Source organism: Salmo trutta, chromosome 26 (assembly GCF_901001165.1).
Source record: "Salmo trutta chromosome 26, fSalTru1.1, whole genome shotgun sequence".
Taxonomy (NCBI): domain Eukaryota; kingdom Metazoa; phylum Chordata; class Actinopteri; order Salmoniformes; family Salmonidae; genus Salmo; species Salmo trutta.
In genome coordinates, this window is record NC_042982.1 from 31,297,550 (window position 1) to 31,315,258 (window position 17,709).

At 41.0% G+C, this 17,709-nt stretch overlaps 1 protein-coding gene across 1 annotated transcript; it reads left to right on the top strand.

Annotated features, from left to right (window-relative positions):
• The first annotated feature begins 8,140 nt into the window (after window positions 1-8,140).
• On the top strand, window positions 8,141-15,897 carry LOC115163646 (retinol-binding protein 2). Its single transcript, XM_029715690.1, has 4 exons — window positions 8,141-8,316; window positions 13,879-14,057; window positions 14,956-15,057; window positions 15,742-15,897. The coding sequence occupies exons 1-4, from the start codon at window positions 8,244-8,246 to the stop codon at window positions 15,793-15,795; spliced, it is 408 nt and encodes a 135-aa protein (XP_029571550.1). The 5' UTR covers window positions 8,141-8,243; the 3' UTR covers window positions 15,796-15,897.
• The last annotated feature ends 1,812 nt before the right edge of the window (window positions 15,898-17,709 follow it).

The following is a 17,709-nucleotide window of genomic DNA, read 5'->3' on the forward strand; positions in this document are numbered from 1 at the left end:
AATCTATGCACAGTGTGTGCAAATGTAGAAGATTAGGGAGGTAAGGGAATAAATAGGCCTTAGAGGCAAAAATAATTACAATTTAGCATTAACACTGGAGTGATAGATGTGCAGATGATGATGTTCAAGTAGAGATACTGGGGTGCAAAAGAGCAAGAGGGTAAGTAATAATATTGGGATGAGGTAGTCGGGTGTGCTATTTACAGATTGGCTGTGTACAGGTACAGTGATCGGTAAGCTGCTCAGACAGCTGATGCTTAAAGTTAGAGAGGGAGATATAAGACTCCAGCTTCAGAGATTTTTGCAATTCGTTCCAGTCATTGGCAGCAGAGAACTGGAAGGAAAGGCAGCCAAAGGAAGTGCTGGCTTTGGGGATGACCAGTGCAATAAACCTCATCATCATCAATAGTGTCTCCCAGGTCTTCCTCACATTTTTATTTGACATTTGTTTTACAGGTTTGTCAGACTGCCTTAAAATGGTTTAAATCTTTGAAGCTTCTGGCTTGCCCAGTGTTTGCTGCAGAGTCTGAGCATGTGAAGAGCATGCACAAGTAAAAATGACTTGTTTTCCATGTTACAATACTACCCTCGTGTGGTTAACAGACAATACAATCCATGTTTGGCATAGAAGTTGTTGCTGGTGAGCCCAGTCTATAACAAAAAGTGGGTGGCTATAGCACACGATACTCTCAGGACAGCGAGTAGCCTACTGGTTAGAGAGTTGGAGCAGTAACCATCAGGTTGCTAATTCGACCCCCAACGAGCCAACAAGGTGAAAAATATGGCTATGTGCCCTTAAGCAAGGCACTAATTGCCCCATGATTGCCATTGGCAGACCCTGGCTGTGATCCCACTCTTCAAGGGTGTCTCAAGGAGTTGGGATATTGAAAATAACACCTTTGAAATAGGTAAATATAATCACCCACCTACAGTGGCTTGCGAAAGTATTCACCCCCCTTGGGATTTTTCCTATTTTGTTGCCTTACAACTTGGAATTCAATTTGATTTTTGGGGGGGGTTTGTATCATTTGATTTACACAACATGCCTACCACTTTGAAGATGCAAAATATTTTGAAAAAAACTTGAGCGTGCATAACTATTCAAGTCAATACTTTGTAGAACCACCTTTTGCAGCAATTACAGCTGCAAGTCTCTTGGCGTATGTCTGTATAAGCTTGGCACATCTAGCCACTGGGATATTTGCCCATTCTTCAAGGCAAAACTGCTCCAGCTCCTTCAAGTTGGATGGGTTCCGCTGGTGTACAGCAATCTTTAAGTCATACCACAGATCCTCAATTGGATTGAGATCTGGGCTTTGACTAGGCCATTCCAAGACATTTAAATGTTTCCCCATAAATCACTCGAGTGTTGCTTTAGCAGTATGCTTACGATCATTGTCCTGCTGGAAGGTGAACCTCCATCCCAGTCTCAAATCTCTGGAAGACTGAAACATGTTTCCCTCAAGAATTTCCCTGTATTTGGCGCCATCCATCATTCCTGCAATTCTAACCAGTTTCCCAGTCCCTGCCGATGAAAAACATCCCCACAGCATGATGCTGCCACCACCATGCTTCACTGTGGGGATGGTATTCTCGGGGTGATGAGGGGTTTTGGATTTGGCCAGACATAGCGTTTATCTTGATGGCCAAAAAACTCAATTTTAGTCTCATCTGACCAGAGTACCTTCTTCCATATGTTTGGGAAGTCTCCCACATGCCTTCTGGTGAACACTTTAAGCAATGGCTTTTTTCTGGCCACTCTTCTGTAAAACCCAGCTCTTTGGAGTGTACAGCTTAAAGTGGTCCTATGGACAGATACTCTAATCTCCGCTGTGGAGCTTTGCAGCTCCTTCAGGGTTATCTTTGGTCTCTTTGTTGCCTCTCTGATTAAGCCCTCCTTGCCTGGTCCGTCAGTTTTGGTGGGCAGCCCTCTCTTGGCAGGTTTGTTGTGGTGTCATATTCTTAAAAAAAATTTCAATAATGGATTTAATGGTGCTCTGTAGGATGTTCAAAGTTTTTAATATTTTTTTATAACCCAACCCTGATCTGTACTTCTCCACAACTTTGTCCCTGACCTGTTTGGAGAGCTCCTTGGTCTTCATGGTGCCGCTTGCTTGGTGGTGCCTCTTGCTTAGTGGCGTTGGAGACTCTGGGGCCTTTCAGATCAGGTGAATATATATGCACTGAGATCATGTGACAGATCATGTGACACTAAAATTGCACACAGGTGGACTTTATTTAACTAATTATGTGACTTCTGGAGGTAATTGATTGCACTTGATCTTATTTAGGGGCTTCATAGCAAAAGGTGTGAATACATATGCACGCACCACTTTTGTAACGGTCGTCGTAGTAATTGGACCAAGGCGCAGCGGGTTGAGTGCTCATCTTAACTTTTATTGTGAACACGACTAATAAACAAAACAATAAACGAACGAACAGTCTTGTCGGCTCACACAGCAGTACAAAGAACAACCTCCCACAATTCCCATGACAAACACATTCCTAATTATAGGACCTTCAATCAGAGGCAACGATAGACAGCTGCCTACAATTGAAGGCCCCAATCCCAATTACCTAAACACAGATCTAAACACCCTAGAACAGACATAGAAATATACAAACATAGAACAATGACCAAAACCCCGGAATACATAAATCAAACACCCCTCTACATACACATACACACCCCGAACCACATAAAACAAACACCCCCTGCCACGTCCTGACCAAACCATATAAAACAAACACCCCCTGCCACGTCCTGACCAAACTATAAAAACAAATAACCCCTTTACTGGTCAGGACGTGGCAACTTTTCGGTTTTTTAAATTTTTTATAAAAAATAAAAAAATAAATTTAAACACGTCTTTTTTTCCATTTCACTTCACCAATTTTGACTATTTTGTGTATGTCCATTACATGAAATCCAAATAAAAATCAATTTCAATTGCAGGTTGTAATGCAACAAAATAGGAAAAACGCCAAGGGGGATGAATACCTTTGCAAGGCACTGTAATTACAGTTTTTCTCAATTGCTAAAACACTAAAACCCATTGGCTGAACAAAGTTCTCAGCTGCCTGGACTCATTTAGCTAATTATGCAGTCTGTTGTCAATACCTTAAACCATTTCACATGGTAAAACACAATTTGCAGATCTCACTTAGACTTTTCAGCAAAACTCTAAACACATTCTCATTCTCAAAACACATTCTGCACTCTAATGCACATGTCATCCATACTGGTAAACACAAGTGGCAACAATCAAATACAAATAGAGAACACATGTCATTGATTGAACACAACCACTCAAAATGGATTTAACCTGTTTCAAATGATGTGACACAACCAATATAAGCCAGTTCAGAGAGCAAACAGGTTGTTGAAGGTGGGAAGGAGAAAGTCTGAGAATGGATAGAAGAAACAATGTGAGAGGACGAGGACGAGTGCGTATGCGAGGTGGGCGACGAGGAGGAGGAGGGCAAGAAAGAGGAAGAGGAGGACGAAGAGGAAGAGGAAGACAAAGAGTGGAAATATCTGATGAAATTCAAGCAACAGTTATAGACCATGTTCTTGTCCATGGACTGACAATGAGGGAAGCAGGACTTAGAGTGCAACCCAATTTGAGCCGATTTTCTGTGTCCACCATAGTAAGGACACTGAGAGAAGAGAACAGGTACAGTATACTACTGTATTTTTGTAATTGCAAATTTACTGTACTACACTATATGCAGCTGTTTCAATAGACATTTGTAAAGTTAATCACTGTATGTATTGTACTGCATGAATATGTTTTGTAACTGCACAACTACTTTTTGTAGAATTGCAAGACTGCCACATGCAGGTGCAAGGACAGCTATATTCACTCGGGAGCAAGAGGCCGTTATAGTTGGCATGGTCCTTCAAGATAATGCAATACGACTCAGAGAAATCCAGGAACGAGTGATACAAGACAACACACACCTCCAGGGAATCGACAGTGTGAGCATTTCCACAATTGACCGTGTCCTCCATCGTAACAGGTTGCGAATGAAACAAGTATACAGAGTACCTTTTGAGCGCAACTCACCAAGGGTGAAAGAACTGCGAGCTCAGTATGTGCAAGTAAGTGTACATTCAGAAACATTTACTGTAATCCAGATTGTCTACAGTACTAACACATACTATGTGAATGACATTACTCTTCAGTACATACAATGTATGTGAATCAGAAGTGCATACAGTAGGCCTAATTGTACTCTACAGTATAGCACTGTCTCTGTACGACTTACAAAATCCTACATACAGTATATTGTATTTCTACACAGACAATATTTGACTTGGAATCCTTGGACAGACCCCATGAGTTCATCTTTGTCGATGAAGCAGGCTTCAATCTAACAAAGAGGAGAAGGAGAGGCCGAAACCTGATTGGACAGCGGGCCATTGTTGAAGTCCCTGGTCAACGAGGTGGCAATGTCACAATCTGTGCTGCTATCAGCAACCATGGTGTTCTACATCACCATGTTACAATCGGGCCATATAACACCCGGCACCTTCTAAGACTTATTGCCAATCTAAGAGATATTTTATTTGAGCAGCAGGTTCAAGAGCAGCAGGGTCAAGAGCTAAATGAGAATCCCATTCCCACCTATGTGATAGTGTGGGACAATGTCAGTTTCCACCGAGCTGCTCAGGTAAGGGAATGGTTTAACATCAATGGGCAGTTTATGAACTTGTACCTCCCTCCATACTCGCCTTTCCTGAATCCGATTGAGGAGTTTTTGTCCTCTTGGAGATGGAAAGTGTATGATAGACAACCCTACACCAGAGTAAATCTGCTGCAAGCCATGGTTTTAGCCTGTGGTGATATAGGTGAGGAATCATGTCAGGGCTGGATACGGCACACAAGAGGCTTCTTCCCCCGTTGCCTCAGGAGGGACAATATTGCTTGTGATGTCGACGAAGTACTCTGGCCTGACCCAGCCCAAAGACAAGAAGAAGCACATTGATCACGTTTACTCCTTTGATTTTTGTCCCTTTTAGTATTGTATACTGTAGTACAGTGCATTGTAGGCTGTATACTGTACAATGGACAAATTGTATCGCCCTGAACATTGTGCTTTCCATTTATTAACAGTACTGACTGCTCAATAGATTTTGACTGGTTGCAGGTTCATATCAACAAAGAACAAGAATTACAGTATCACAGAGACAAAGGACAAGTTTGTGAGATGCAGGGTACAGTACTGTAAAAATAGGGGTACAAGGAGGAGGAAGAACAAAAACAAAATTGCAAAGAGCAAAGCAGAGTAGTAATTTCTGATCAATTTTGAGCTACTATGATAGAACATGTTTTTGTTCATCAAAAGACAATGACGGAAAAATCTGAATATTTTTTTAGATAAATAATTTACTTCTCCCTGAGAATTGTATGTTTTGAACAATTTGTTTTCTACTTTTGCGGTGTATTGTTAACTGACTGCTTGAGAGTGTATATCATTTTGATCACTTTGTTTATGATTTGAGAGCAGTGTTTGATTTTGAACACAGGTAAAACTGTTTTGAAGGCGAATGTTTCATTTTGCGAGAGGAGTCAGAGGTTATGTAAATGGTGCTTGAAGATGAGGTTTTGTGTTTAATGTTTTCAGGAAATGGAGCAAGGTTTCAGAAATTTTGTTTTAGCAATTGAGAAAAACTGTCATAATCAGCCCTCTACTGCACTCATTTTGGATTATCCTATTTTTTTTGAATATTTTGTCTTTCTGATAATGTATCAACAATATAAAACAATCTTCAATAATATAAAACACTTTTACCCCCCACACACAGAATCTTTATGGGTTGCCTCAGGGCAATGCTGTGCCATTAGGGTAGTAAAACACCATGGAAAATCGGGGGCAAAAAGGTTTTCTAGAGGGTTAAGTAATTGGATTCTGCATTCTGTAGGCTTTTACATTATGAAGGAAGAACAAGGCTACTCAGCCAGCACTAGTTTTAAGAAACACTTACTCAGGTGAATGACAACATTTCCATTCCGTGAGACTTTACTCAGTTGCGTGGCAATGACGGGGTGAAAGTTCCGATGATAATAGTGCTATTTTGATCTTATCAGAGGGGTGATAAAACATTTCAGACATCGACCTTTCACCCCTTCAAAGCAACTCAAGAGTTCAATTCACATCACAGTCAAACTGTCAAACTGTTATTTTGATGTGATGCAAATGCAATAATCGTGTGAAATACTGCCCCGTTTCAATTTGAATTAAATTACAACTTTATTGTCCCCGCAGGTAAATGAATTGTGTAGTCAGGAGTACATACAACACAATATATGCAGAGCCGTTGTTCAGCTGTTGTTGGTTGCATGTATTTATGGAATAAGATTTTGGTTTAGGTTAACAGTGAACTCAATCCTGATAAATGAATAACACTGGGTTCAACCTACACCAAGCTCATGCATGATCTATGTCCTTAATGCAGTGTTTATGAGCTCAAGGTCACAATAGGAATACTAAATGATACATTATGCACATTACTGTGAACATACAGTACCATGCAAATTACTGTAAACATACCATGGCAGAAATATCATTCACATTGCTGTAAATATACCATGCCAGAAACATCATGTACATTACTGTATACACACCATACACATTACTGTAAACATACCATAGCAGAAACATCATGCACATTACTGTAAACATACCATATGCCTTATGCTTGAAAGATAAAGGCATTTTATAATTTTCTCTATGTTTTAGACCTTGAGAGAGGTCTTTCCTAGGTTGAACTCTGTATACCCCTCTCATGTTCACTTCCTCTCTCTCTCGATGCGTCTCTCCCTCTGCTCCTACCCCCCTCTATCAATTCAATTTCAATTTAAGGGACATTATTGGCATGGGAAATGTATGTTTCAAAAGTGAAATAAATAAAAAATAACTAATTACAGTAAACATTACACTCACAAAACTTCCAAAATAATATATACATTTCAAATGTCATATCATGTGCAAATCGGAAAATAAATAAACATAAATATGGGTTATATTTACAATGGTGTTTGTTCTTCACTGTCTCTCTCTCTCTACATCTCTCTCTGTCCCGCTCTCTGTCCCTTTCTCTCTCTCTGCCTCTCTCTCTCTTTCTCACTCTCTTAGTCTCTCTCTCTCTGTGTCCCTCTCTCTCTTTTTCTCTCTTTCTCTGTCCCTCCGGTGTTCCTCTCTGTCCCCCCTTCCTTTGCTGATATGATAGATTTCATGCAGCAGATTATGGGACCATCCTAGTGATATCAGCCATATGTGGCAGATAACAAAGTAATCAGCTCATTATCTCTTGCTTTCTCTCTCTCGCTCTCACACACACACAAATACACTAATCAACATTGTTTATGAGAAGGGATTTCAAGTCAGAAATACGGTAGGTTATTGTAATTCATTAGGAAGAATTAAAGTCAAGGCAAATATAACCACAAACCACTTACAGATATAGAGTTAATTGGCAAACATGCAATCACAATCTGGGAAAATGTACAGGAAGTTTTTTTTACTTTCCCTGCAGATTGCATCGAGCCTGGTTGCCAGATCTGTAATACTTTAGCCAGTGTCCCTGGGCTAAAGCATAGGAGTTGGCTAAAGCACCTACACATCTAGCAACCAGGATAGAAAATGCAAATGCCAGTGTGTTGCTTTGACTCCCATTATTTTTCTGTCTTAACATGAAGAAAATAGTCAAATGTACACTCAGTATATTCTGTGTTTGAACTGGAAACCTAGTCTATATTTATTCTTGTTTCAGAAGAGAGAAACGACCTTCTGACCTTCTCCTCAGCATTGCTTTTTAGTGTCTGTGTTGACAGGTGACAGGGGAACTAGCTCTCATTGCTCTAGCTGGTGCTCTCCATCTTGTTTCCTTTCTGCATCATTACAATGAACAAGGGATCCGGCTAGCCTGTTAAGAGGCAGTGGGTTAGCTGACGCTAAGTGCCTCCACACTTGACACACACACACACACAGACGGACAAACACACGTAAAACACATATACAGTCACACACACCTGCCCCTTCTCTCTCTAAGAAATATAGAGAGTGTTATCAGGCGAACCCTGCCCCTTAGTTCCACACGTAAACAGGCTGAATATAAAGGGTTGGGACCATAGAATCTGACTCTACCTCTTGCAGTGTGTGTGTGTGTGTGTGAGCAAATTCCCCACAGACAGATACAGGGCATATACAGTAACACAAACCCGGCCGGTGCCAAGATGCCTGCAGACTTCAATGGACAATGGGTGATGGTCACCAACGAGAACTTTGAGGATATCATGAAGGCCATTGGTAAGCTGTTGTTCTAATGTCTGTTGGAAAATAGGGACATGAGATACAGAGAGAGATACTAGATATGCAGAGAGAGATACTAGATATGCAGAGAGAGATACTAGATATGCAGAGAGAGATACTAGATATACAGAGAGAGATACTAGATATGCAGAGAGAGATACTAGATATGCAGAGAGAGATACTAGAAATGCAGAGAGAGATATTAAATATGCAGAGAGAGATACTAGATATGCAGAGAGCGATATTAAATATGCAGAGAGAGATACTAGATATGCAGAGAGAGATACTAGAAATGCAGAGAGAGATATTAAATATGCAGAGAGAGATACTAGATATGCAGAGAGAGATATCAAATATGCAGAGAGAGATACTAGATATGCAGAGAGAGATATTAAATATGCAGAGAGAGATACTAGATATGCAGCGAGAGATGCTAGATATGCAGAGAGACATACTGGATATGCAGAGAGAGATACTAGATATGCAGAGAGATACTAGATATGCAGACAGAGATACTAGATATGCAGAGAGAGATACTAGATATGCAGAGAGATACTAGATATGCAGAGAGAGATACTAGATATGCAGAGAGATACTAGATATGCAAAGAGATATCCTGGATATGCAGAGAGAGATACTAGATATGCAGAGAGAGATACTAGATATGCAGAGAGAGATACTAGATATGCAGAGAGATACTAGATATGCAGACAGAGATACTAGATATGCAGAGAGAGATACTAGATATGCAGAGAGATACTAGATATGCAGAGAGAGATACTGGATATGCAAACAGAGATACTAGATATGCAGAGAGAGATACTAGATATGCAGAGAGACACTAGATATGCAGAGAGAGATACTAGATATGCAGAGAGAGATACTAGATATGCAGAGAGATACTAGATATGCAGAGAGAGATACTAGATATGCAGAGAGATACTAGATATGCAGAGAGATATACTGGATATGCAGAGAGAGATACTAGATATGCAAAGCGAGATGGTGGAGAGGGAGGAAGGGAGGGAAGGAAGGAGTGGAGAGGAGAGAGGGAATTGACAGAGGAAGAGTGTGTTGTGTGTGTGTATGTGTGTGTGTGTGTGCATATGTCTATGTGTGTGTGCACGAGTGTGTCTGATAGAGAGGGGGATGTCAGAGACAATGTTAGTTTAAATACTTTATTTGAGAGTGTTAGTGAGTGAGATTGTGAGAGAGTGAAAAGAGGATGTGGTGCTGCTTCAGTTACTTATTGAGCTTCTGTCATGGCGACTTAACCTCCAATGTTTGTGTGAATGGCTCCCGCTTGTTACCACGTCGAACAAATATTGATTTACTCTTTTAAGCATTTTTATCGTCCCCATTCAAGAGAATAAAAAATCCCATCCCAAGCTCTGCCAAGAGGCGTCGGCATGTCGCTGAAAAGCGAAGGCCCTCATCCATCCACTCAGCATGGCGTTGATAAACCACAAGTCTTTTATTATTCATGACTTTATTTGCAATTCATAACGTTATAACTCCCTCCGTGTTATAACTCCCTCCATGTTATAACTCCCTCCGTGTTATAACTCCCTCCGTGTTATAACTCCCTCCGTGTTATAACTCCCTCCGTGTTATAACTCCCTCCGTGTTATAACTCCCTCCGTGTTATAACTCCCTCCGTGTTATAACTCCCATTCCGTGACGCTCTCTCATTTCCATGAACAGATCGATAATTAGAGCCATATGGAAACAGAGGGAGGGAGAACATATTTGGATGGGTAAATAAAAGAGCTTCATCAAAAAGAGAGATGGGTAGGAATTGAATTTACACTTTGTGGCCAATGCAATGCAGTGCAGGCTCACAGTTTAACTTTTTCAGCTCTATTTCTGGTACAAGGCCATTTTAAAAAGGGTAAATGAGATGGTCAACAGAGCTGGTCTGAGTGGAATAGTAATTCTAGAACTTGAGCTCCAGTCTCATAACTGAAGAGTGGGACTGGTGGCTAATGCACAAGGGAACACAATAAAACAGTATACTATACACACCTCACTGTCCAACCAAGGTGAACAGAGTCTATATGAAATTGGTTGGTGGTTTGAGCCCTGAATGCTGATTGGCTGAAAGCCGTGGTATATCAGAACGTATAGCACGGGTATGACAAAATATTACTTTCAACTCTTCCAATTACATTGGTAACCAGTTTATAATAAAGCAATAAGGCCCGAGGGTTGTGGTACATGGCTAATATACAGTTGAAGTCAGAAGTTTACATACACTTAGGTTGGAGTCATTAAAACTCGTTTTTCAACCACTCCACAAATTTCTTGTTAACAAACTATAGTTTTGGCAAGTCAGTTAGGACATCTACTTTGTGCATGATACAAGTCATTTTTCCAACATTTGTTTACAGACAGATTATTTTACTTATCACAATTCCAGTGGTTCAGAAGTTTACATACACTAAGTTGACTGTGCCTTTAAACAGCTTAGAAAATTCCAGACAATTATGTCATGGCTTTAGAAGCAACTGATAGGCTAATTGACATAATTTGAGTCAATTAGAGGTGAACCTGTGGATGCATTTCAAGGCCTACCTTCAAATCAAACAAATCAGCCAAGACCTCAGAAAAACAATTGTAGACCTCCACAAGTCTGGTTCATCCATGGGAGCAATTTCCAAACACCTGAAGGTACCACTTTCATCTGTACAAACTAAAGTACACAAGTATAAACACCATGGGACCATGCAGCCGTCATACCACTCAGGAAGGAGACGCGTTCTGTCTCCTAGAGATAAACATACTTTGGTGCGAAAAGTGCAAATCAATCCCAGAACAACAGCAAAGGACCTTGTAAAGATGCTGGAGGAAACAGGTACAAAATTATCTATATCCACAGTAAAACGAGTCCTATATCGACATAACCTGAAAGGCCGCTCAGCAAGGAAGAAGCCACTGCTCCAAAACACCATAAAAAAGCCAGACTACGGTTTGCAACTGCACATGGGGAAAAAGATCGTACTTTTTGGAGAAATGTCCTCTGGTCTGATGAAACAAAAATAGAACTGTTTGGCCATAATGACCATCGTTATGTCTGGAGGAAAAAGGGGGAGGCTTGCAAGCCGAAGAACACCATCCCAACCGTGAAGCACGGGGGTGGCAGCATCATGTTGTGGGGGTGCTTTGCTGCAGGAGGGACTGGTGCACTTCACAAAATAGATGGCATCATGAGGCAGGAATATTATGTGGATATATTGAAGCAACATCTCAAGACATCAGTCAGGAAGTTAAAGCTTGGTCGCAAATGGGTCTTCCAAATGGACAATGACCCCAAGCATACTTCCAAAGTTGTCATAAAATGGCTTAAGGAAAACAAAGTCAAGGTATTGGAGTGGCCATCACAAAGCCCTGACCTCAATCCTATAGAAAATTTGTGGGCAGAACTGAAAAAGCGTGTGCGAGCAAGGAGCCCTACAAACCTGACTCAGTTACATCAGCTCTGTCAGGAGGAATGGGCCAAAATTCACCCAACTTATTGTGGGAAGCTTAAGGAAGGCTACCCGAAACGTTTGACCCAAGTTAAACAATTTAAGGGCAAGGCTACCAAATACTAATTGAGTGTATGTAAACTTCTGACCCACTGGGAATGTGATGAAAGAAATAAAAGCTGAAATAAATAATTCTCTCTACTATTATTCTGACATTTCACATTCTTAAAATAAAGTGGTGATCCTAAATGGCTTTAAACATTTTTACTCTGATTAAATGTCAGGAATTGTGGAAAAACTGAGTTTAAATGTATTTGGCTAAGGTGTATGTAAACTTCCGACTTCAACTGTACCACGGCTAAGGGCTGTTCTTAAGGATACAGAACAGCCCTTAGCCATGGTATATTGGCCATATACCACAACCCCCCGAGGTTCCTTATTGCTTTTGTAAACTGGTTACCAACTTAATTTGAGCAGTAAAAATAAATGTTTTGTCATACCCGTGCTATAAGGTCTGATATACGGTCTGTCAGCCAATCAGCATTCAGGGCTCGAACCACCCAGTTTATAATAGCAATAGTTGTGTCGTGCATAAGAACAGCCCTTAGCTGTGGTATATTGACCATATACCACACCCCCTCGGGCCCTATTGCTTAATTAGGGCACGGCCCCTTTTTTCTCAAATTCCGCCTGAATGACATGCCCAAAGTAAACTGCCTGTTGCTTAGGCCCTGAAGCCAGTGTATGCATATAAAAGAAAACACTTTGAAGTTTGTAGAAACATTAAAATAATGTAGGAGAATATAACACAATAGATATGGTAGAAGAAAATCCAAAGAAAAACCATCCGGAATTTTGTTTTTGAGAGAGACCATGCTCTTACAATGGCAAGTATAAGGGCATACTCAAGTCTAGCTCCCAGGAGGCAATTCCTATGGATTCCACAGGGTGTCAGCAGTCTATTATCAAGGTTTCAGGCTTGTAACTTCCAAAACGAATAACAAATATCAGTTTTAGTACAGGGACACAGTCTTGGAAATTCGTGTTTGCGCGCGCCATGAAGACAAGACCCACCTGTAAAATCGGTTTCCTATTGAACATACTTCTTTCCGTAAGAAATATTATAGTTTGATGACATTTTAGGGTATCTGAGGAGTAAATAGAAACGTATTTTGACTTGTTGAAACAAAGTTGAGGGGTAGATTTTCAGATTCCTTTCTCTGCATGTTGAACGAGTGGATTACTCAAATCAATGGCGCCAACTAAACTGACTTTAGGGATATAAATAAGAATTTTATCTAACAAATCGACACTACATGTTATAGCTGGGACCCTTTGGATGACAAATCAGAGGAAGATTTTAAAAAAGTAAGTGAATATTTAATCGCTATTTGTGAAGTTATGAAACCTGTGCCGGTGGAAAAATATTTTGATGTGGGGCGCCGTCCTCAAACAATCACTTGGCATGCTTTCACTGTAATAGCTACTGTTTCACCGGAAGTTGTCCCGCTAGCGGGACGCCTAGCCCTAAGAAGTTCATACTTCATACTTATCCTGTTTACAGTATACACTGAGTGTACTAAACATTAGGAACACCTTCCTAATATTGAGTTACACCCCATTTTGCCCTCAGAACAGCCTCAATTTTTCAGGGCATGGACTCTACAAGGTGTTGAAAGCATTCCACAGGGATGCTGGCCCATGTTGACTCCAATGCTTCCCACAGTTGTGTCAAGTTGTCTGGATGTCTTTCAGGTGGTGGACCATTCTGAAAAACCCAGCAGCGTTGCAGTTTTTGACACACTCAAATCAGTGCGCCTGGCACCTACTACCATACCCCGTTCAAAGGCACTTAAATATTTTGTCATGCTCATTCACCTTCTGAATGGCACACATACACAATCCATGTCTCATTTGTCTCAAGACTTACAAATCCTGTTTTAACCTGTCTCCTCCACTTCAACTACATTGATTGAAGTGGATGAAACAAGTGACATCAATAAGGGATTGGATTCACCTGGTCAGTCTATGTCATGGAAAGTGCAGAGCATATTTAAACATTGACATTGTTGTTTCATTGTGTTTCCTCCAGATATTGACTTTGCAACCCGTAAGATCGCTGCCCACCTGACCCAGACCAAGGTGATCGTCCAGAACGGAGACAAGTTTGAGACCAAGACCTTGAGCACCTTCAGGAACTACGAGGTCAACTTCACCGTCGGGGAGGAGTTTGAGGAGGTCACTAAGGGACTGGACAACAGGACGATCCAGGTAGGACCACAACCACTATGACCACGTCAGAGTGTCACTGCACTCCGTCCTAACCGGTTCCAAACCCTAACCTTTACCCTCTCCATCATGTTCTCTCCTTTTATTCTATTCCACCATTTTTTATTTACATTTCTTATAGGTTTTCATCTCCTGCTTTCCCTTGACTCTCAGTTTGTTAATGCATACTGTATGGTCACATAGCCCTCACACACATAGCCCACAATCCAAGCATCTTAAAAGGTTTGGTCCAGTCTCTCTCAGATTAGAATTCAAGAGACAGCCATAAGCACTGCTGTGGGTTGTTGACCCTGGCTTTATGGAAACATAAACACATATCTTCAGCCTGGACTCAGGGTTAGACGTAACATAGTAAACGAAAATACGGGATACCCAAATTAGTATGATATGTTACATTTGGTATGGTATGTTTTAATTTGTGGATATACATCATCCACTTAGTATGATATGTTCTGAATTAAAATGTGCATGGTATGTTACCAATTACAATTAGAACACACAACTTTTGGGTTGCTAGATGTTCACGCCATCCACCCTGACCAACTACCCCACTTTTGTTTTTGCCTTAAGTAACCTTCTGTCTTATGCAACCATACCAAATGTAACATATACTAATTTGAGTTTCACGTATTTTCGTTTACTATGTTACCTCTATGATACCAGCCTGATATCTTAGCTGTGGGACATTTGGGTAAATGCTTGTCTATGGTAAGCTAACTATGTGTGTGTGTGTGTGTGTGTGTGTGTGTGTGTGTGTGTGTGTGTGTGTGTGTGTGTGTGTGTGTGTGTGTGTGTGTGTGTGTATGTGTGTGTGTGTGTGTGTGTGTGTGTGTGTGTGTGTGTGTGTGTGTGTGTGTGTGTGTGTGTGTGTGTTCTTCAGACACTGGTTACCTGGGATGGAGATAAGTTGGTGGCTGTGCAGAAGGGAGAGAAGGCCAATCGTGGCTGGAAGCAATGGATAGAAGGAGACCTGCTACACCTGGTGAGAGCAAGACAGATGGGGGGAGGGGTTTAGACACAGAAAAGAGAGAGAAAGAAATGTCCTAGACTTCAACCTGAACATACAGAACGTTACAGATTCTTCATACCTAAGACAACAGAAGCTCTATACATTTAGTAAATTTCTGAGGAGAGAGATAAAGAGACAGACAGCTATCAATCCTTCAGTTTTTATACATATCCTCATTCAGATTTACACTCTGGACTTTTCATGATAATAAAGTGAGAAGGTGTACTTCCGTATGTCAATCAGTACAGTGGAAGTTGTAAAGTCAATCTTGATTTCCAGCTCTGAGAAAGAGAAGGAATACTATAATCCCTATAGGGCTTCATGCCAAATGGCACCCTATTCCCTTTATAGGGCCCTACTTCTTACCAGAAGTGGACTATATAGGGCACATATGTCAAACCCATTTTATTGAGGGCCAAGTGTCTACGGGTTTTCGCTCCACCCTTGTAATGATGAATTAAGGTCACTAATTAGTGAACTCCCCTCACCTGGTTGTCTAGGTATTAATAGAAAGGAAAAAACTAAAACCCTCAGACACTCAACCCTCCATGGAATGACTTTACATCCCTGGTATAGGGAATAGGGTGCCGGTTCGGATGCAGACTACATGTTATGTGATTGTCTCATTGTCTTTCTGTCCGTCTCTTTTTCTTTCAGGACATCTATGTTGAAGACAAAGTCTGCAAACAAGTGTTCAAGAAGAAACCCTAAAACCGTATTTGTTGTAATTTTTGTATTTTTTTTTTATTATTTCACCTTTATTTAACCAGGTAGGCCAGTTGAGAACAAGTTCTCATTTACAACTGTGACCTGGCCAAGATAAAGCAGAGCAGTGCGTCAAATACAACAACACAGAGTTACACATAAACAAACATATAGTCAATAACACAATAGAAAAATCAATGTACAGTGTGTGCAAATGTAGAAGATTAGGGAGGTAAGGCAATAAATAAGCCATAGAGGTGAAAAAATTACATTTTAGCATTAATACTGGAGTGATAGATGTGCAGATGATGATGTACAGGTAGAGATACTGGGGTGCAAAAGAGCAAGAAGAACATTACATACATGTGTTTCTGCCTGCATAATTATGTTATGTATTTATGATGTGATTGTACATACATTTAATAAATACTTAATTCAACCCAAGCAGATGGGATGCATTGACTTTAAGTTAAATTAATATGTATATGGGTGTATGTTGACCAGAGTTGACAGTACTTGCAAATAAAAACAACAGTATGAACTTTTAAAAACATAACATAGCTTCTCAAATTAGTGCGTCATTGTGAGAGAACAGAACTATGTGTAAATTGGCAAATCAATCGAATAGATTGTACACTGTACAGTAGATGACCAGAAGAAGACATATATGAATAGCGTACAGTATATGATGTTCAGTTGGGTTGTGAAGGCCTGCGACCTGATCTACTACTTCACAGGGACAGATCTAAGTGATTATCAATGACAGAACACCAGGTCTACGGAACCTTTCAGCATGCAACAGTGAGGAGGTGTGGACTTTGAATACAAGATTGGGAGAGTATTCCTCACATCACCCAGGCTTTCTTATCAAGACCTGACAGATTTGAAAACCTCAACAAAGGGTGCAGTTAAACGATTTAAAGTAGAACACTTCGACCATAAAGCATCGTAGGCATAGAGCTGGGAGCGTATAACATTCTAATTGTTATGACACAAGTATGTGATTGCTTAGTTGTTTGGAACGTGCTTCTTGCAACACCAGCATGGTTTGAACTCTGGTCTGAACCAGCTGTACTGGATGACTGTGTGATAACGCTCTCGGTAGCCGATGTGAACAAAACCTTTAAACAAGTCAATATTCACAAAGCCCCTGGGCCAGACGGATTACCAGGACGTGTACTCAAAGCATGCACGGACAAACTGTCAAGTGTCTTCACTGATATTTTCAACCTCTCCCTGACCGAGTCTGTAATACCAACATGTTTCAAGCAGACCACCATAGTCCCTGTGCCCAAGGAAGTGAAGGTAACCTGCCTAAATGATTACCGCCCTGTGGCACTCACGTCGGTAACCATGAAGTGCATTGAAAGGCTGGTCATGGCTCATGGCTCACATCAACAGCATCCTCCCGGACACCCTAGACCCACTCCAATTTGCATACCGCCCCAACAGATCCACAGATTAAGCAATCTCAATCGCACTCCACACTGCCCTTTCTCACCTGGACAAAAGGAACACCTATGTGAGAATGCTTTTCATTGACTACAGCTCAGCGTTCAACACCATAGTGCCCACAAAGCTCATCACTAAGCTAAGGACTTTGGGACTAAACACCTCCCTCTGTAACTGGATTCTGGACATTCTGACGGGCTGCCCCAGGTGGTAAGAGTAGGCAACAACACATCTACCATGCTGATCCTTAACACAGAGGCCCCTCAGGGGTGTGTACTTTGTCCCCTCCTGTATTCCCTGCTCACCTAAGACTGCATGGCCAAACACGACTCCAACACCATCATTAAGTTTGCTGAAGACACAACAGTGGTAGGCCTGATCACCGACAATGAGGAGACAGTCTATAGGGAGGAGGTCAGAGACCTGGCAATGAGGTGCCAGGACAACAACCTCTCCCTCAATGTAAGC

What these genes read in the sequence shown, in the direction of transcription:
- LOC115163646 (XM_029715690.1), top strand. Translation starts at nt 8,244, where the DNA reads ATGCCTGCAGACTTCAATGGACAATGGGTGATGGTCACCAACGAGAAC. An exon ending in GGATATCATGAAGGCCATTG is followed by an intron (nt 8,317 to 13,878) that starts GTAAGCTGTTGT and finishes TGTTTCCTCCAG; the next exon opens with ATATTGACTTTGCAACCCGT. An exon ending in TGGACAACAGGACGATCCAG is followed by an intron (nt 14,058 to 14,955) that starts GTAGGACCACAA and finishes TGTGTTCTTCAG; the next exon opens with ACACTGGTTACCTGGGATGG.